General features: G+C 39.5%; 1 protein-coding gene across 1 annotated transcript; it reads left to right on the top strand.

Annotated features, from left to right (window-relative positions):
• Window positions 1-218: 218 nt before the first annotated feature.
• Window positions 219-20,948, top strand: LOC109483040 (Na(+)/H(+) exchange regulatory cofactor NHE-RF3-like). The gene is made up of 8 exons (XM_019785997.1): window positions 219-442; window positions 6,586-6,694; window positions 8,446-8,610; window positions 8,793-8,849; window positions 9,053-9,147; window positions 9,472-9,571; window positions 19,470-19,544; window positions 19,818-20,948. The coding sequence occupies exons 1-8, from the start codon at window positions 243-245 to the stop codon at window positions 19,965-19,967; spliced, it is 951 nt and encodes a 316-aa protein (XP_019641556.1). The 5' UTR covers window positions 219-242; the 3' UTR covers window positions 19,968-20,948.
• The last annotated feature ends 403 nt before the right edge of the window (window positions 20,949-21,351 follow it).

The following is a 21,351-nucleotide window of genomic DNA, read 5'->3' as shown; positions in this document are numbered from 1 at the left end:
TTTTGTGACGAGGAATGAGGGATAAGAACCACAAAAGGACGCCAAAAATTATCAGCTTTGTTGAAGAGGAATGAGGATATGGGCCACAAAAGGACGGCAAAAATCACCAATTCTTGTCGATGAGAAATAAGGATAAGTGCCACAAAAGGACGTCAAAAATCATCACTTCTTGTAAAGGAGGAATGAGGATAAAAGCCCCAAGATTACAGGCAGCAAAGGGAGTTTCATGAAGGTTTGCAAGAATGGAGTTACTCCGGCTTTATCCTGTGGATGTAGCAGCAGAGTCTCTGCCTTGTTCCCCACAGATCACAGTAGAGGACCGGTTCCGACTAAAGAAATCACCGCTCCTGTCTCCTACACGGTGCACATCACCCTCCATCTGCAGGATAGAACAGCCGCGGAGGATATGCCTCACGCCGGAGGACAGGAAACTCGTCGTAAGGTAGGAACCTTTTGGTGGAACATAGCAGTGTGGCCTTCTTCTTCTTCCTTACTGCTTAGCCCTCAATATAAAGGATTACTAGCAGATGCGCAAAGTTAGTAACTGTGTGCAAACAAAGGGTAGGGTAGGGGTAGATGTGGACAAGTGCAAGAATAGGACAAGTGGAAATTAGTGATGTTAGTATCACACATATCTACATATATACAAAGGACTTGGGGCCTTTGTGATGAAGGTTTTCAGTATTAAGTTGTCATTTGTGTGAAGATATTAATTTAAAAAATCTTGCTATAATAGTTGTACTAGAGGCCACGCTGCAGTGTTGTACAGTTGTCACTTCTGAATATATAAATACCAAATTTGTCTAGAAAAAGTGTGCCTTTGAAGGCCCACAGGGTATCTGGAGGTGGCAAAATTTAGAAGTGCTTATTACATTAATATTTCAATACCTGTACGCTTTGGGCAAAACCAGTATGGCTTGGACATATCTACTTGATGTGGAGCTACACATTTTGTTGGAAATTTGCAGATTGTATAAGACATGAAATTCAAACAGTTCATAGATGTCTGTTTACCTTAGACCTGAAAAGTTTAAGGTTTTACCCATTAAGGAAGCTTTCACAAGGAACCTTGTTCCATATAGTCTAGGAATGAAGCTTTCAGCGTGAAAGTTCCCCGAGGAATGAAATATCGTTGCATATCGGTGTAGACATCAATACTGTATTAGCCACTGCATATTAGCATGGGATTTCTGCATTAGGCCATGTTGATTTGATTATATGGACAACATCCGCGCGCGTATGAATTTTCGTCAGTTCCAAAAAAGGTTTTTGACCATACTGTTAATCGTACAAAGCAGCTGAACAATGAGCACATATATGCCGTAAATTGAAAAGGACAATATTTCAAAACGATACTTATGGCGTAGAATGCCAAAATCAATTCCAAAGGAAAATATGAAGAAATGGAAATGAAGATTTTATTATTCGCTATACCATACTCTGTATGTTTAGTCATTTGTACAACCTAGATGTCATAATAAAGGCAGCTTTTGCCAAACCTTTTTTTTATTATTCGCACGCTCGCATAGGTTTTGGGGTTCCAAGAGTATGTCATCCATATAATCAAATCAACATGGTCTTATAGGAAATTTCCATAGTGAAACAGTGAGGCATTGCCGCACCAATAACATATCGCTGTGAAAAATTAGGGTCCTTTGGGTTCACCTGATTGATATAGTGCAGCTAACCTAGATGAGCAACGTGCCATAATTTAGAAATACGCACGGGCACGCCACTATTACTGTTAATGGGTTCTGAAAATTCGTTCTAGCTATTGGTATATATAGGCAATGAGGCATGCTATACAGATGAAGAAACCTAGCCTGCTTCTACTGTTCTAAGGACTGGTCAAACTAAATTAGTTAAACAGAAACTCTGAAGATCGGAGTTAAAAGATTTTTGAAGTTATAAATTTAATTCCTACTTAAATGGTGAAAACGTTAGGTACATGTATCAGATACAGTCATTAGATATTTTACACATTAAAACAATACTTAACACGCGAAGGGATATTTTGCCACAAATTAGCTTGGGCATACGTAAGAAACATTACCAAAGCCATCTGACTTCTAATATTCTAAATGTGCTCCCTTGTAATAATGTCTCTTGTTTTGAATTGAAGCAATGGCAAAAGTAAGCATTTTAGAATTATAATATAGTTTTCCTATGTTACACACATGATCTTGGCAGTTAAAAGTGTATCTAGGAGCATATATAAGTCTTCATCATCACAAACACTAAAACTAGCAAGCAACCTCGACAATATATCATTAATGAGAATCATTGAGACTTAAAATGAAGATAGGGCCAGATTCTTTGGTAAACGAACCGTTGTCACGGAAATGATGAATTGAGGAGGCTGGTTAATTAGTCTGTAATTAGTTCATTAGCCCCTATAGACACGACTCAATAAGGACTGCAAATGGAAATTAAACGGGATAGAAGTTAGCCTTAAAAGAAGCACTAACTACATCACTGATCACACTACTTTTATCTTTATGTCGTCGCTTGAGACATGATACACACAGTCCGCCCATACCAGCAGAATATGATATCCAACGTCGATGAAGGTTAGACATCCAGGTAATAAGATACACCAATAAACAGTTACCCAAGCAACTGCAATAAATATGATTTTGGAAACGGTCAGACGTCATGCTATACTTTTCGTCAGCGACACTGGGGAAATCTTAAAAAGGTATAATAGGCACGAACTATTGATTGATATGAAAATAAGCGAACACATTTTTAAAGTCACATAGGAAACAAAAGTTAGACAAAGTCAAGACAAGGTTGACAATCAACGTTGCATCTGTTATCTATCTTTTTTATAGGTGACTGAGACAAAAACACATAAAACTTTGCTGCAAACAGCGCCACACTTCCATTCGGTCTAAAAGCAGTAACGAATGTTATCAGTTTCCGTCGGCATCGATTTTCCGGTGGTTTGTCACGCAGCGTATTGGCTTGCAGAACGTTTTTAATGTCGTGATATGTACCTTTACCTATTACAACACCTATTAAGCTGCAGCAATCCATCGAAGTGGGCTATGTCCATCACCCGAATGTTTCACCTCTATACAGTCCATTAATTACATAACGCAACGAGGCCTACTCACATTCTAGATATCACTACAATCCGTCCATAAGTCATTGATTTATGATGGGCAAAGTATGCAGATAAATTTTATACATAACTGTGTTACATTCACCTTCACAGATTCTTAAGTTATGATGTCCAAAGTATGCAGACATACTCTCAAAGTAGAAGTTTAGGATTTAGCTTATTTTTGGCGTTTTTATTGGAATTTTATCCTACCGTGGCGTATTGGATACTCTGCCAATTTGACACAGTCTTGCAAAATTTGATAATGTGCTTGGATATTATGCAGACATTACAAAACAATATACGTCCTTCGCGGACGTCGGAACTACCAACAGGCGTGATAGGATGTCTAATTAACCGTCAGGGTAAGTTTAAACACCACGAACCACTCTGCAAAATCATATTATACATTACTAGACAAGAATTTGGAGAACGCAGACCTCCATGAAATATTTAGATCTCCTGTGATGGTGACTGTGCCCTCTTCTCATTCAAAATAACACCCACTGTTAGCTGTCAAGGAGGTCATGTAACCAAAAACAGCCAGCTCTAATGATTTAGATGCGATTAATAACTTTCCCACTCTGGCACAGAAAACCTAAACAGATCCAGTACAATCTAATGCAAGGGCCATGCGGAAACACAGACACACACACAAAGCCATACCAAACACAATACCTCCAATTTTTCATGGAGGTAATGACACTCTCCTTTTACTCCAACAAAATCGTACCCGAGAAAAAAAAGTTAGTTTTGCTGACTTTGCCAAAAGTGACTCGTAACATGAAGGTCACGGGGACGTTCTAAATCCCAGCGGAACTGACACGTACTGTAAACTTGGCAAGGTCACACACAGTGGCACATGACTCACGGATTAAGTATTGAAACCTCGTGCTATGGACTACAGACAGCATTATATCAACCATCAATATTTATTACACACTGGCAACGCAGCAGCATCTCAGTGATATTACCGGGCTGTTCACCGATTTATTTGTATCTCTTTTAGGTTAATATAAAGATTAAAGAGGCATTTTGTAATATTTCTTCCACCAAAAATTAAAATATCTAAAAGGAAAAAATCTACGTGTGATCATAATTTACTTCTACTTTTCAACATACTTGTACATAATTACGTATCTGGATAGCTTATAAAGATAGGTAGCTAAAATAAATCATTTTTATTTTGGCTGCCAGTCTACATTTGAATTCTGTTAATGTACTGCATTGTCTTTGCTCAGCAGTCAGTTTATTCCAGACTGTCAATCCATGTTGCAGTATGCTGCCTTTAAAGAAAGACTTTATATTAATTTAAGGTGCATGCACACTGTAATAGAACATAGCTTCAATGCAGATCGTGTTGTTACTTAAGATCATAAATGTCAGTATGTTCAGGTGCAGATAATCCATGTGGATCCTGCAAGCCACAGGTAAGTATGATCTATTTCAATCGTGGATCAAACAGAGGATAAATCCGAAGCTGTCGTAGATGCCTGCCCCGACAGAAATTCGATCAATATCAGCAAATCGTCCAGTTGGAAACAGATCTGCATTTGTATTCCATTCAGCTTAAATACCGAATGGTTATAGAAGCATGTTTAAGAAGAGAACTAAACACATTCACCGATGTATACATCCATGCCTATGTATCAATGCTATTCAAATGCAACATAACATCATATACCAAAAGGCCCAACATGACTTTTTAAAAACCTGTGCCTGCATTTGTATTGTTTGCCAGTGCCTTATAGTAGATAGTATACACAAAATAAAAACACTAGACAACAATGTAGTTATCATAATCATTCTGTCTTCTGTATGAAAACTGTAGATACGTCTCCAAATGTTTTGCCCGTCTCATATCTGCAAAATATTATTTAAGACTACCATTGTCTATTGTCTATAGAATAAGACCATCAACTGTATAAACGTATCCCATAGAAATGGCACCTTTAATTGCACATATCTGGGTCAAAAGCATTGCTACTATGCATCGTTAAGTTCTAAAGTGCAGCAGCAAATAAAGCTGGCACTTTATAGCCGAGCAGCTGTTAAAGCATAAAAGTGAGCCTGTGAAATATGCAGTCGACCTTTTACGAGATTAAATGATACGTTTTTATCAATAAAGTTTTACTGACTCGTGTAATAGGGCAATACATTTTACAATCCATATACTCTTTGTAGCTGTAGTAATGAGAATTTGCTTTTATACTGTTTGATTTTCATTTAATTTCTTTAATCAAAGTGATAATCAAAATGTCTTAATTACTTTCACAAGGTATATGGTGTAATTTCATGTCGTTAGATCTATGTGGTGTGCACCAACAAAACGAACAACCAAAGCAACATATGTTGTTTCTTACTCTTAATTTGCACATTCATCTTGTGGAAAAATATCAAGAACAAAGCTAAAAGGCACAAGAACCTTTCAAACCTTATAGGATTCGGACTATACTAAGCCAGTGGCCACTGAAGTCAACTCAGAGTCTGAAAAGAGGCAGTGGGCTAAACAGACTAATATATACCATTCAAAGATAATGCAATTTGGATGACGAAAATCGTCTGATATTGACATTGACGGTCATTTCTTACCACTTTTTTGTCATCGTTTTTTTATATACTTGAAGTGTTTGAAAGAACCTCAAAACAGGCTACGTGAGGAGTCTCCTATTTTTAATAGAACCAGTCTAGGATACAAAACAAGCAACCGTTTTCCGTCGGCGACATTGCATTTTTGCCTCACAGATATCAGTATACGGGATAGGATTGATTCAACTTTGACTGTCACTGATGACTTGAAGGTCCATGTTTGCCGCCCTGAAGTTCCATTGGACATCTTTAAAGTAATTAGCTATGAGATTAACAAACAGGCTTTTAGATGAAGAGTATCTCTGGGCCTTTTTGGCAGAGTGCAGCAGAACCTGTGCCGCATTAGGGATATCTGCAACATCAATCAGTGCTGTAAATTAGGAGGTTTATGTGCTCAGCAAGGCGCAAATACAGCCCCATAGAGAGGATGTGCTTTCCTGTGGGGCAATATGGACTGCCATAATGACTCGGGGAGTAGACCCTACGGTGCTTAGTAAAAGTGCGAGTTTGGGGACTAGTAAAAGTTTTAGCTATTCACACAACTTTAACTGCATGGAATCTTATATCTAAGCACGTCTTCATAAAGGCACGAGCGAGTAAAGAAACAGGTCATTTACGCGTGCTTTAAGGTGTGCGTATAGAATGGATTTTGTGCAGTGAATGACACGTGCTGCTAAGATGCTTAACTTTATTTCTTAAGCTATTTCTCTTGCTGGTTATTGAAACAAAAAAATCCGGTCATCGTTAACTACAACTTGCATGTCCCAGTTTTCAATGACAACTCCAAATCATAACTGATGTCCCAACGACGATGTCCATGATCTTCAATTGCATGGATCAGGAATATGATGTTTATAATGACACAGACCTACCCATTCTCTATACCACAGGTCCCCAACGGACAAGTTCTACCTGCCCATCTACAACTTCACTATAGAATCCAAACGGAACCTGTTGGAACAACATGTGGTCGTCAAGATCATGTCCACGCATGTCAGGGTAAGAAGTCGGATCATTCTAGCCTTAGTTAATCCCAAAAGAACTGAAAAAAATAACAACATCTCTACCCTCTGACCTTTAGTTTTTTCATAGGCCCCACAGTTAGTGTCTCCTTTCCATTTAAAATAGTAATGATCCACTTTCTCTTTTACAAGTCTGCTTTCTTGTTTTATAACATTAAGATTGTCTTGAAAGAATTATATCAGAATTATTTACGCATTTACCAAGTGTGTATATTAATCAATCTGTAGCATAACATGTATTTTAACCAGTATGTAACACACATTGTAACGTATTTTGTAAAAGCGGTGCAATTCAGCAATAGGGCAGCAGACATGCTACTATCACCTTAGGGTTTGTGAAATAAACCAGTCCACCACTGCTATATCTCTATCGTGCCTATCCTATCTAGAGGTGGCGTGACTAATATGAATCGTGCTCAATGAGGACAATCCAACGCCTTTAGTGACCCAGCAACCAATCGCCTACAGCTATCTGAATTTGATTTTATAATAGTCATTTGGAGCCAATTGTAGGGGATAAAAATACCTCGAGCGTTGTGGAGCCAATTTTGTCCAGTGGTTGTACTTGATAGGGTTATGGTCAACCCCTACTTTGTAGGCTATCACGTAAGAGCTCGTAAATGTGTGTAGCAGTAGTAAGCTGTTTCTTAGGTATGGATAGCGTTTATTCAAACACTAAGGGTAATTAATGAACGAATTCTGCTTGAAAGCAAAGGAAAGAACCAGTAAGCCAAGAGTGAAGATTATGACTAAAAATATATATATGCCTTGTTTTCTTACGAAATTTACGGAATTGATCATGAGCTTTCACAACTTGCTTATTTACAACATTGAAGCACAGTCCTTAAATCTAACTAAACTTGTGACCGGATTTTTTTTTCAAACTTAATGGCGATGGCGTGAAAATTATTTAACGAAAATGTAAAGTAGCATTTTCCAACCACTAAGAGCCTTTTCCGAGTGCCAACCTGGAATTTGAAAGTTATTAGTAATTCCCCAAATGGCCCCTCCCAACAGACTGTATTAACCATTAGGATAACAGCGACCTTGTGCAAAACAGCAGTAAATTTACCAATCGATAGTCTGAGATGCCAAAGAGTCTTCAGGCTGACGCCAAGGGACGTTCAACACAAGAAGCTGTGATGGCATTCTAGAACCTTATCACTCCTCGGCACAAGAAAGGAAATCCGGATTATAAGGATTTCCTCTTTTAATACACAGTCGGTAATTTTCACCTGCTTACGTTTCGACGCATGTAAGTATCTTCCTCGGGGCTTCTTGCCGCTATATAATATGAAACTGATGTAGGTGGCGCTTTTGCGGTGAGAACACATTATCCCAAACGTGGCAAAGTTTGCATCCCCCCGGTCTGTATAAGAAAGTACACCCTAAGCTATAAGGCCATAAGCGATGGTTGCTATAAGGCCCAGTGAGGAACCTGGACGAGGGGGGATACAAACGTAGCCATGTATGGGATTGTGTTCTCGCCGCAAAAGCGCCACCTACATCAGTTTCATATTATATAGCGGCGAGAAGCAGCTAGAAGCTCTGAAGAAGGTGTTGTACAGGTAAATGATAGGTGTAAAACATAAGCGAGTTAGAAACACGGTTGAGTGTAAAAGAAAATCCCTATATCCCATGTTCTACAAACCTGATGAAATTATCTTATGGAAAGTGAACCCACTTCTTTTTTAATTTCACAATTGGTTCTAAATAAACTTCTTCCAGGAAAGCGGTCTCAGGGAGGGTGACGTCATATTGTCTATTAACGGAAGTGATGTGCGTGCACTTAGTCATGATGACGTCATAGCTCTAATACAGCGTCAAAAGAACGACTTGAGAATGGTTGTCAGGGCGTCACCCGGATGGTTACTACAGCAACCAAGAGCAGAGGTAAGTCTACATCAGCACATCATCATACACCCTCATTTTTACTGGTGAAATAAAAACGAATACTATTATTGTATATTCCGGCTAACATCAATCAATAAACTTAATTGACTTGTACAAAGATCAGTCGCTTATATACTGACTAACAGTATTGTCATATCAATTTTTGTCTTGCGCATGCTCAGAACGCCCATGTGGAACGCAGTCTCGCACCCAGAGGTCCAAAGACCACAAATGTCGGAGTAAGTATCTGTCTATCTATCTATCTATGTGCATCAAACTAAGTTGGACCATACTTGGCCCTAGAAGATCATCATTACCTAAAGTATGCATCACGTACCATTTACATTTCATGAACAGTCAGCATTCCATGGACAACTATCATTGGTTATGCATTAGCATTAAGTTAACAAAAAGACATCTGAAGGTATATTCTTTCCCACAGGATTTTGAAGACAATTCTCTTGGAGGCACTCTACAGAAAATGCACCCTTTCGCAGAACCGAAAAGCGTTACCATAAAACCACATCTATTGTACAGGTTGGTGTGATGTGTATCATAGCAGAACTCAAATGATAGCGTCTTTGTCAGTTATTATGCAAGGGAAACAACACCAGCTGTCATCTGTCAAGGAGGTCATGTAACAAAAACACCTTAAGATAAATAGCGCGCGCTAACGGATGCAAACTTGATGAAAGACTTGATTTAAGACTGAAGAAATGATCAGAAACTTTTTATGACTTTCTGTATAGTCCTAATACTACATAATGCAGCTTTGAGTTGGTGATTGACAATCTTCACGATCACAACTTCTGATGTACTCTATTCATGGTTGCCTTCTGACGTTCTGTTTGTTTTTCCCAGGCTCCCCGAGACGATGGGTGAGATCCCAGTCTACGGCATCTCCATTCACAGCGAGAAGGGCATCCATCATGTCGAGGAGCTCTACAGCAAGAACGCTAAGGTACTTCATTGCCATTACTTCCATGAAAATCGAAGGTATTGTTTTGGTATTGGTTTGTGTGCGTCCGTGTGTGTGTCTGTGTTTCGGCATGGCCCTTAGGTCAGGTAATAATAGATATGGTAGGTTTCAGTCTGTCCCAGGGAGATTTGGTACACCAACACCAACTGTGAGCTGTCAAGGAGGTCATGTAAAAACTGACAGCAGCGCTGCCAGATATGTAGACATGATTAATGACTTTCTAATTCTGGGACTGAATCCAATTGCAACCTTGTTCATTACAACCTGACCTAAGGCCCATGCAGAACCACACGCACACATACCAAAAATACCCTCAATTTACGGATATATATATATATATATATATATATATATATATATATATACATATATATATATATACATATATATATATATAATCATTATATCAGCAGGACTGACTGCCAACGTTTCCTCACCTTGGGCAGGACGTGAACCCTGGTGGCCTTTAGTCTTAAAAAGGTATAATGGAAAACAATTTCTGCCCTCACTATCAAACTGAAAAATGGATGATGCCTTGTCCGACCTAGTATGGTCAAGAGTACAGTCTCAAACGAGGAAATTGTTATAGAAGTCATACACAATAGTTACTTGGACTTGAAAGTGCAATGAAAGTAATTTTGGGCACACCGACAGACCCCAGGGATTATAACGAAATGACAGCGTATCGTGTGTTCCCAGCTGTAAGTCATTCTTGTGTCATTCTGTATAGGTAGGGCTAATAGCTTCCAAATCCTGGGGGACAGGGACCTAGAATTTTGCATATAGTTGGGTCGGTGCAGTAGCTAACATTTCCACGAACTATGCTCCCTTAGGACTTCTCCGCTGTATCGACCGCCGCCTTATATTATCACATACACTTTTACTGGAAGAAAGGCTATACGTGTAGTGTGCCAGATCAATAGACAACTATCTCATGTATATCTTTATCACGAGTGTCACTGACGATGAGGCAGTGCGAAGAGCTAGCATTATTAAAACTGCACTAGGGACTTAAGTAAAGGGCACACATCTAATGATAAGGCCACGACAAAAAATGTAGTTTTTTGGTTCTCGGATCTTGCAAAGAAAATGGCGGAATGGTGGAAGAAATACAAATGAAAAAATAATAATATTCTACAAAAATCACACAAAGTCAACAAAGCAGGCTAGCAAAGTCTGAAACAATGAGTTGCAAACAATGAGTTTCAATCAATCAATCAATCAATCAGATCAATCAATCAATCAATAACCATTGATATATACTAAGAAAAACTGTAGCTATCTGGACTACAAGAACTCTCTTCATCCTTTTGTTTCAAAATTTACCAATTGACTATACCATATCTAGAATAGTAAACTCATCTTTCTCATGATAATGACTTCATGTATGAGAAAATAAATGAAGCGGCGAATGCGAGAACCCAGTATCTAAAATGTCGTGGCCTAAGAGGCGGGCGGACTTTTAGCCGACCTTGTTGCCTCCGTAAGTGTAATGGATTGATCGCCCCATGCCCATTAATTCAGCTTAGGAAGGCAAAAGTCAGGCTTTCGAGGTCGCGTAACTCTGACAGGGGCCCGTGAGGAATGGAAAGAGGCATAGGGGGGCTGAGGATGGATACAGTAGTGCAGGCACCTCATACGTCTGAGGATGGATACAGTAGTGCAGGCACCTCATACGTCTGAGGATGGATACAGTAGTGCAGGCACCTCATACGTCTGAGGATGGATACAGTAGTGCAGGCACCTCATACGTCTGAGGATGGATACAGTAGTGCAGGCACCTCATACGTCTGAGGATGGATACAGTAGTGCAGGCACCTCATACGTCTGAGGATGGATACAGTAGTGCAGGCACCTCATACGTTAGTGTCTCGTTTGGAACAGGAACTAGTCATAAATCGTAAATATCTAGTTACACACTTGATTTACACCGTCAAAACCGACACATTCGCTATACATCCACTGTACAGAATTATTTATTTTTGTACACCGTAAAGCATGCGTAAAGGCCTCCATTTTCACTCGCGACTGTCTTTGTGCAGGCTTTAAGGTGTTCTTAAATATAGGATGTCTTAAAATGATCATAACAGCTGCGACTGATTGGACAATGATATCTCTGGAAAGTTGGAAAGATATATCACGTCGTGGTATTCACAAATCTAGTAAAAACTGCCGGACTGAAACAGACTAAACCCAACCATATCCATTATAAAATAGACACACACAAACACGGACACACACACACACACACACACACACAGATGGCATACAAAAAAAATACCTCCATGTTTCATGGAGGTAAATACAGTTCAAGAAAAAAACCGCAGTAACCCACAACTACTGATCCCTAGTCTACGGATCCTCTACGTAAGCACTCCTAAGTATCACCGGTGCTGTGCGAGGTCATACAGAGAAACAAACGAGCGGAATAACCGCCCCAGAAGTTACGACCTTAATACCCTCCCGTATCCCGCCGACCCCAGTTATTGCTTGGGATCAGCATGAATGTTCTAAATGCATCGATTCGTCACAAAGGCTATGTTGATTTGATTATGTGGATGACATCCGCGGCCGTATGGATGTTCGTCCGTTTCCAACTGATAAAAAGTTTTCAATCAAACTGTAAATTGTACAAATCAGTTGAACATAACAATGAGAAAATATATGCCCTTAATTGCAGAATGAATATATATTGGAAAACGATACCAATGTCGTAGATTGCCAAAGGAAAAGAAGACAAGGCGAAGAAATGAATTTGACGAGTCTATTATTCGCCATACCATACCCTGTGTCTTTGTTAGTCATTTGTTTAACCTTCATGATCACGCAGATTTCATAAAAAAGGCAACTTTTCCTTTTTTCCGCATGGCCCTTCCTTTTTTTATTCGCAAGCTCCCATGCATTTTGGGGTTCTTTAGAGAGCGTAGATGTGCACATCTAGATAAAAAAACAGAATCTAATGTCTAAAAAAATTAATTCAAATCTAAAAAAAAAATAAAATCCTTACATACCAACCGACCCTATTTTTCCGGGAATGAAATAGGAAACACAGCATTCTTTTCATAAGCCTAATCGAGAAGGTCATCCCGGCCCAAAGCATTCTCCGCTTAAAGAACGAGTCTCTTCGTTATTCCATTAGGGTGAGACTAACGACCCTATTGTCAGGAGGCATGGGTTCAGACGGGGGACGTCATAGCTTATAACGTCCGTTATACAGTTTGGTTTGAAAGTCAATGTAGCTAGTATAAAATAATTTACGTTTCTGATGGCATTCACAATATTTCATCAGACTGATATTTTGACTGACGTCCGCTATAGTTTAATTCAATGCACCTTACTATAGCAACAGCGTAATAAAAAACGACTCAAATAGCTCGGTTAAGTCTATATAGAGCCAGGCGTTGCAGATAGCATCCACTATCTTTCAGATGATTGGTGGCTATCTGAAATTTAGCTATATATACTATAGAGAGACTTTATCCCGGCGCAATTAATTGTATTTCACCTTTATAGATATCTAACCTTCACTGACTTGGCTACACTTTGGACATTTTTTGATGGTGATAGGAGTTATAATTTTTCTGGAATATTAATAAGAATATTTGTATTACGGATTTGAACTGTGTATAGGTGTCACAATTCAGTATCACGGAAAACTGCATTTTAGTGTGCAAACCGTGAAGTCAATGTATTTCATGGTAAATTTCCCCTCTTTACGCATATAAACCACTCATTATGGCCAGAAATAAGATATATTACACCAAATCACATTTGGCAGCCCTTATTGTCACCTTATGGTATCTAACGTATCATTGCTTCGTTGTATAAAATTGGTTTTGTCATACATGTGTATTAGAGATAAATTATATACAGTCGTAGCCTTCTCAGGGATTTCGGGATTTCTAAAAGCTATGCACTTTCCTATATGCTGACTTAATGTCTAATGCAGGTATTATGACATGCCAATTGATATGTCGTTAAATTTTACTCTTTGATCTATCAAACAGAACTAGCATGACGGGGAATAATAATGTTACCACTCTTTAATTCAAGCACAGTAGAGAATGCGCACTGCAAGAAACCATATGTTTAGCATACCTTGAAGTCTGCGTACGTAAAGGCACACGTGAGTGAAGAAACGGAACCTTTACGCATACTTTAAAGCTGCATTATGTAGCATTATATTAGGATCATACAACAGGTAAATTTTTGGTCATTTCTTTACAAAGTAAGTTGAATCAAGCCTACTTTACTACATTCAGGAAGTGGAGGTAACAAAATATGACACCTTCAGCTTGTGCGTGTAAAAACTTTAAAATAGCATGTCAGCTATGTTTGTTTACATTCTGGTAGTTTCTGGTGTGCCTCATGTGGGCTGTTTTAGCATAAATATCATAACATAACATATCTCATGTTTATGGTTGACATTTAACATAAATGTCAACCATGAAAAGAAGGGGATAATTGCACAAATATGATAACAAGTGGAAGTAAATTCAAATCACATTAATATTTCTTTCTTAATTAATAAAAGATCAATTTTTATGCATAAAATGTTACATAATGTTACTCATTCTTTCCTAGAGCTATCGCAGAGTGGAACTCGCTGTCACCAAGTACAGTAGGGGAATCATCATAAGATAGCTTCCAACAATGTTTAGACTTTGATGTTGAAGGGATAGGTGTAACAGTCGTTTAGTGTAATCTAGCCAGCTGCCGCCGCACCGCGTGCCTGTGAAGCTGGTGCGTTACGCCGAAGGGCGGTTATACCGGTTATACAGATACAGAATGCCCCTTTAATGCATAAAGAATAGCTTCTGTGCAGTACTGTTTGACAGGCGCTACGCTGAACGCTGTTTGATGGAGATGGATTATCCGAGGTCTGACTCGGACAGTGGGGAGTTACAGAGTTCTCCCCGGGCAGAGGATTGTCAATAACCATCTGGCGCCTCCCTGGATCACCAGGTAATGACTTCCATCGGAAGCGGATACAGCATGGCGAAAGAAAATTGATTACGGAACAGATCTAGAGCGATTGATGTGAATCTCAGGGGTATGGTCATAATTACCACAAGCCACTGCACGAAATCCTATATTTAAGCACCTCGTAAAGGTCAGTGAAGAAACGGGACATTTACGCTTGCTGTACGGTATGCGTAAAGATCTGGAGCGATTGATGTGAATCTCAGGGGTAGGGTCATAATCTTTTCAGGCCACTGCACGAAACCCTATATCTTAAACACTCCGTAAAGACAGCACGAATGGAGAAACGGTATATTTACGCTTGGTTTACGGTGTGCGTAAAGATCCAGAGCGATTGATGTGAATCTCAATGGTATGGTCATAATCACTTCAGGCCACTGCACGAAATCCTATATCTTAAACACTCCGTAAAGACACGCAAGTGAAGAAACGGGACCTTTACGCTTGCTTTACGGTGTGCGTAAAGATCTTAGCGATTGATGTGAATCTCAGTGGCATGGTCATATTGACTAATAATCACTTCGGGCCACTGCACGAATTCCTATATCTTAAACACTCCGTAAAGCCGCATGCTTTAAGGTGTGCGTAAAGAATGGGCTGTTTGGGTGGCCGAGTTGTGGAATTATGCCTTTGCTTGCCCTAATAGTTTCGGGTGAATGGTGGGTGGGAGGTAAGCATGATTTTGACAGTTGATTGCGAGGGATCTAGGGATATGTGCCAGTTTTAGCCTGATAAATACGAAATACACAAGGAACTGTAAAATAATGCTTCACTTTAAGATATTCAATGAAATGTTCCTATCACATTCCTCATAAGAACAATAAAATTCATTGCCTTCTAGTCATTCTCGTCAAATGTATATCATTTCAATCTTTGAAGAAGTGCTGCAGTTACTGTTATCCTTTTACCGACGGTGTAGTGAGACCCGTAAACATAGTTTATCTACCATACATCACGTGTAATGACTTCCTGCTACAGGCATATTTATGCCCCTCCTTTGGATGGCCCATACGTCTTTAGACATACAACCCTCAAAGCGGTAAGAAATATGCAGCGGTAAGACTACAAGCCGATATATTCAATCTACATAGCTCAGAAGCAATGGCTAATATGACTTTTCAAGTGATTTACCTCCTTTACTGGTACATTTCTTCCTTTGCATGTAAGAAATACTTATTATGTGGAGTAGTAAAGCTCAAGACATACAACCTCCAAAGCGGTAAGATATATATAGCGGTAAGACTACAAGCCGATATATCTGATCCACATAGCTCAAAAGCAATGACTAATAGGACTTTTCAAGTGATTTACCTCCTTTACTGGTACATTTCTTCCTTTGCATGTAAGAAATACTTATTATGTGGGACAGTAAGGCTTCAGCCATATAGCTCGCAAAGCGGTAACATATATATAGCGGTTAGAGTACAAACCGACATATTTGATCCACATAGCTCAAAAGCAATGGCTAATAGGACTTTTCTAGTGATTTACCTCCTTTACTGGTACAATTCTTCCTTTGCAGGAAATACCTAAAAATATTTAAGAAATACTTATTGGGGGTAGTTAGGCTTAAGACATACAACCCTCAAAGCGGTAAGATATATATAGCGGTAAGAGTACAAACCGATATATTTGGTCCACATGGCTCAAAAGCAATGACTAATAGGACTTTTCAAGTGATTTGCCTCCTTTAGTGGTACATTTATTCCTTTGCATGTAAGAAATACTTATTATGTGTGCTACTAAGGCTTCAGGCACATAGCTCACAAAGCGGTAAGATATATAGTAAAAACCGACATATTTGATCCACATAGCTCAAAAGCAATGGCTAATATGGGCGTTTTCAAGTGATTTACCTCCTTTACTGGTACACTTCTTCCTTTGCATTTAAGGAATACTTATTATGTGGGGTATTACGGCTTAACACATACAACCCTCAAAGCGGTAAGAAATATATGACGGTAAGAGTACAAGCCGATATATTTGATCCACATAGCTCAAACGTAATGCCCAAAGGTGTTTTCAGGTCATTCAACCACCATGATGGTATATTTCTCAATTTGCATTTAAGAAATACCACACAAGTTACACACCAGTTAGGGGTATGTGTGGCTTTAGACATACAATCCTCAAAGTGGTAAGAAATATATAGCGGTAAGACTATATAAGCCAATATATTTGATCTACATGGCTCAAAAGCAATGACTAATACATCTTTTAATGTATGAGGGCACATTTCTTCTTTAACACTAATGGCACACCAGACACATAAGTAAGAGAAGATATAAAGCCGCATTTAGAGATGAAATTTTCATGACTCAATGACAGTTTGTGGATAGGTTATCACCGGAGTTAGATTGCTTGTCCGGGATGAAGACCAACTAAAGACTCTCATGAGGTTTGAAAGGTCGGTTAATACAAATATCCCATGGAACATGGAGTAGACCATCTATCGATCTGCCTTCTCGTTCCCGTTGGTGAAATATGGTTAAGCGCCCGTTGACCTTCAACTCAGTTGTTTGTCATTGTGACTGGACCTCTTACAACCCACTTTTCACTCTTAAGTTAATAATGTCGGTTTCAATCATTCTATACTAGCAAGGGAATGCCGTGGTGAGTTGTTTGTCATTGTGACTAACTGGACCTCTCACAACCTACTTTTTACTCTTATGTTAATTATGTCAGTTTCAATCATTGTATACTGGCAAAGGAGTACTGTGGTGAGATATGGTTAAGAGCCTATCGACCTTCAAGTCAGTTGTTTGTCACTGTGACTGACTGGACCTATTACAAACAACATTTACTTAGCATGGATCTTAGTAATGTCAGTTTCAATCATTGTATACTGGCAATGGAGTACGGTGGTGAGATATTGTTAAGAGCCTATCGACCTTCAAGTCAGTTGTTTGTCACTGTGACTGACTGGACCTATTACAAACAACATTTACTTAGCATGGATCTTAGTAATGTCAGTTTCAATCATTGTATACTAGCAAGGGAGTACGGTGGTGAGATATTGTTAAGAGCCTGTCGACCTCAAGTCAGTTGTTCGTCAATGTGACTGACTGGACCTATTACAAACTACTGTCTACTCGGCGTGGATCTTGGTAATTTCAGATTCCCAATTACCTCGCACTTGTAAGGGAGTTCTGTGGTGAGGTATGGTTTTAAGAGCTTGTTGGCCTTCAAGTCAGTTGTTTGTCATTGTGACTGACTGGACCTCTTAAGATCTTACAAACTACTTTCACTCAGCATGGATCTTGGTAATGATAGACTTTGCACAAGTAAGGCAGTACGTGGTGAGATATGGTTAAGAGCCTGTCGACCTTCAAGTCAGTTGTTTGTCACTGTGACTGACTGGACCTATTACAAACTACATTTACTTAGCATGGATCTTAGTAATGTCAGTTTCAATCATTGTATACTAGCAAGGGAGTTCTGTGGTGAGATATGGTTAAGAGCTTGTTGACCTTCAAGTCAGTTGTTCGTCAATGTGACTGACTGGACCCATTACAAACTACATTTACTCAGCGTGGATCTTGGTAATTTCAGATTCCCGATTACCTCGCACTTGTAAGGGAGTTCTGTGGTGAGGTATGGTTAAGAGCTTGTTGGCCTTCAACTTAGTTGTTTGTCATTGTGACTAACTACACCTCTTAAGATCTTACAAACTACTTTTCACTCAGCATGGACCTTGGTAATGTTAGATTTAATCACTTTGCACAAGCAAGGGAGTACGTTGTGAGGTATGGTTAAGAGCTTGTTGGCCTTCAAGTCAGTTGTTTGTCATTGTGACTGACTGGACCTCTTACAAACTTACTTTACACTCTTAGTAATTTCAGTTTTAATCAATCTACACTAGCAATGGAGTACCATGGTGAGTTATGGTTAAGAGCGTATTGACTTTTAAGTCAGTTGTTATTGTGAGTGACTGGACCTGTTACAAACTACTGTTTACTCAGCGTGGATCTTGGTAATTTCAGATTCCCAATTACCTCCCACTAGTAAGGGAGTTCTGTGGTGAGATATATGGTTAACAGCTTGTTGACCTTCAAGTCAGTTGTTTGTCATTGTGACTGACTGGACCTCTTACAACCTACTTTTCACTCTTAGTAATTTCAGTTTTAATCAATCTACACTAGCAATGGAGTACAATGGTGAGATATGGTTAAGAGCTTATTTTCATTGTGACTGACTGGACATCTTGAGATCTTACAAACTACTTTTCACTCAGCATGGATCTTGGTAATGTTAGATTTAATCACTTTGCACAAGCAAGGCAGTACGTGGTGAGATGTGGTTAAGAGCTTGTTGACCTTCAAGTCAGTTGTTTGTCATTGTGACTGACTGGACCCCTTACAAACTACTTTACACTCTTAGTAATTTCAGTTCTAATCAATCTACACTAGCAATGGAGTACCATGGTGAGATATGGTTAAGAGCTTGTTGACCTTCAAGTCAATTGTTTGTCATTGTGACTGACCGGACCTCTTACAAAGTAATTTTCAGCATGGGTCTTGCAAATGTCAGTTTCAATCACCACACACAAGCAAGGGAGTAGTGGGAACTAAATGACCCATTAATTGGAAAATGGGTTACAAATGGCGTTGCACTTGTGGTGTCGAATGGCCGAGTGGCAAGTTTAGGGGACAGAAGACCAAGAGGTCATGGATTTCAGAGGTCATGGCATTCTTAGCTAAACGTCGTGTCCTTAAAAAGGCACTTTACGCGACTTATACATATACATATATATATATATATAAAGGCCATGGGACTACCTTTACGCTTTTTGACGAAGGCTGCTCGGGAATATCGCTGACAGGAAAAATAAGCAAATCGCAATGCAGATATACTTTTTATCATATCATGTTGATAATTTGATAATAATATTTTTTAGGAAAGCGGTTTGAAACGAGGTGACCTGATCTTGACTATAGACGGACAGAATGTTGGAGGCCTGTCTAGGGAAGAGGTTAGTTCTGTGTGCTTATCTGACTTTATCTAACTTCAAATACAAAAAGATCAAATATCTGATATTAGTATTATTATCTGATAGTATTATCATTCTTACAACCTCTTACAACCAACATTTGGCTTCCTCCGGGCCTTCAAAATGAATGGCATAGACAAACCTTGAAAGCCGGAGACAACCCAAGTTTTTGTATCCAAATAATACAAGTACAGAAACACAGTGACACATTGTCAACCCTTAAACTGTATTGGACACCTTTAACGTGTATTTCAGGTTGTGCGGAGAATCCAGGAGCGGTGTGACCACCTGGAGCTGACGGTAGTCAGTCCACACTACCACTGGGCCAGGAGGTTCTGGCGGTCCTGGAAGAAACTCGTCCAACCCTTCAGGGTCATCTTCGGCAAATCTGAGTGGATGGGCTAACGGAGAAGAAGGGGACACCCCTATGTTCCAATGCCCCTACATATATGTTCCAGCACCCCTATGTTCCAATGCCCCTTCATATGTGTTCCAGCACCCCTATGTTCCAATGCCCCTACATATATGTTCCAGCACCCCTATGTTCCAATGCCCCTACATATATGTTCCAGCACCCCTATGTTCCAATGCCCCTACATATATGTTCCAGCACCCCTATGTTCCAATGCCCCTACATATATGTTCCAGCACCCCTATGTTCCAATGCCCCTACATATATGTTCCAGCACCCCCATGTTCCAATGCCCCTACATATATGTTCCAGCACCCCTATGTTCCAATGCCCCTACATATATGTTCCAGCACCCCAGGCCTATGTTCCAACACCATCAAGTAACGACGCCCATATGTGTTTCTATGCCCCTATACAAGCGGTATGTTATGTTCCAACGACCCTATGTTTCAAAACCTCTATGTCCCAACACCTCTACGTTCTGACGCCCCTATGTTTTGACTTCCCTTTGTTTCGAAACATCTACGTTCTGACGCCCCTATAGCTATGGTCCGACGCCCATATATTCCGACAAAGGGTTCGGTACGTAAGGGTAATGATCTAAAAGAAAAACAGGTTGGGTTGTCAGAACAGGGTGTCGGAACACATATACACGGGGCATCGGAACATACATGTAGGGGTGTCTCGTACATAGGTGTTTAAGGCTGCCGAGGATTAGGAGTACACTCCCTGGAGCTCATGAAAAATGGGACTGACGTTGAGATTTATGACGACGTGGCTTACTGTACATATGGATGAGGCCTAGGGGACCCAGAGGACACTTCAATGGTCATAGACAGAAAATTGGCTGGGAAAAACTGGCCAATGTCATGGCTCACTTCAATATGAATTATACAATAATCGAGACAAAGAATCGTGACTATATCTACCAGTATGAGCGTGATAAAACGATGTCACGTTTGGCATATTCGCCATGAACGTATCATGTCTATTATCAAAGGTTTATCACTATTCATGTATATGTATATATAACAAAAGATATGGTATAACACCAAGGAACATCTATCCAGGATATATCTAAACGGATTGCCACATCTATGTGTATTTTGTAAAATTACTACTTATTTTCAGACAAATAGATCGTGGCCAGCCTATGGAGTATCCAGAAATTATGTCAACATTGGGATATAGCAGTGACAGTTATTACAACGAATGGCTGTACTTGTATTTATCGACAACCGTGAAAAACGATTCCTCCAAGCACAACTGGAGCAAGTAATGTATCTTTATTCCTAGGTTTAATGTCAATGTCGCAATTGCACATCACTAAACCTTTAGTAATCCGTGTGTATGAATTTTGTAGCTGGAATATTCTAG

The sequence above is a fragment of the Branchiostoma belcheri genome, unplaced genomic scaffold (assembly GCF_001625305.1).
Source record: "Branchiostoma belcheri isolate BF01 breed outbred unplaced genomic scaffold, Haploidv18h27 scaffold62, whole genome shotgun sequence".
Taxonomy (NCBI): domain Eukaryota; kingdom Metazoa; phylum Chordata; class Leptocardii; order Amphioxiformes; family Branchiostomatidae; genus Branchiostoma; species Branchiostoma belcheri.
The sequence above is the reverse complement of the archived record's forward strand: the minus strand, read 5'-3'. Positions and strand labels throughout refer to the sequence as shown.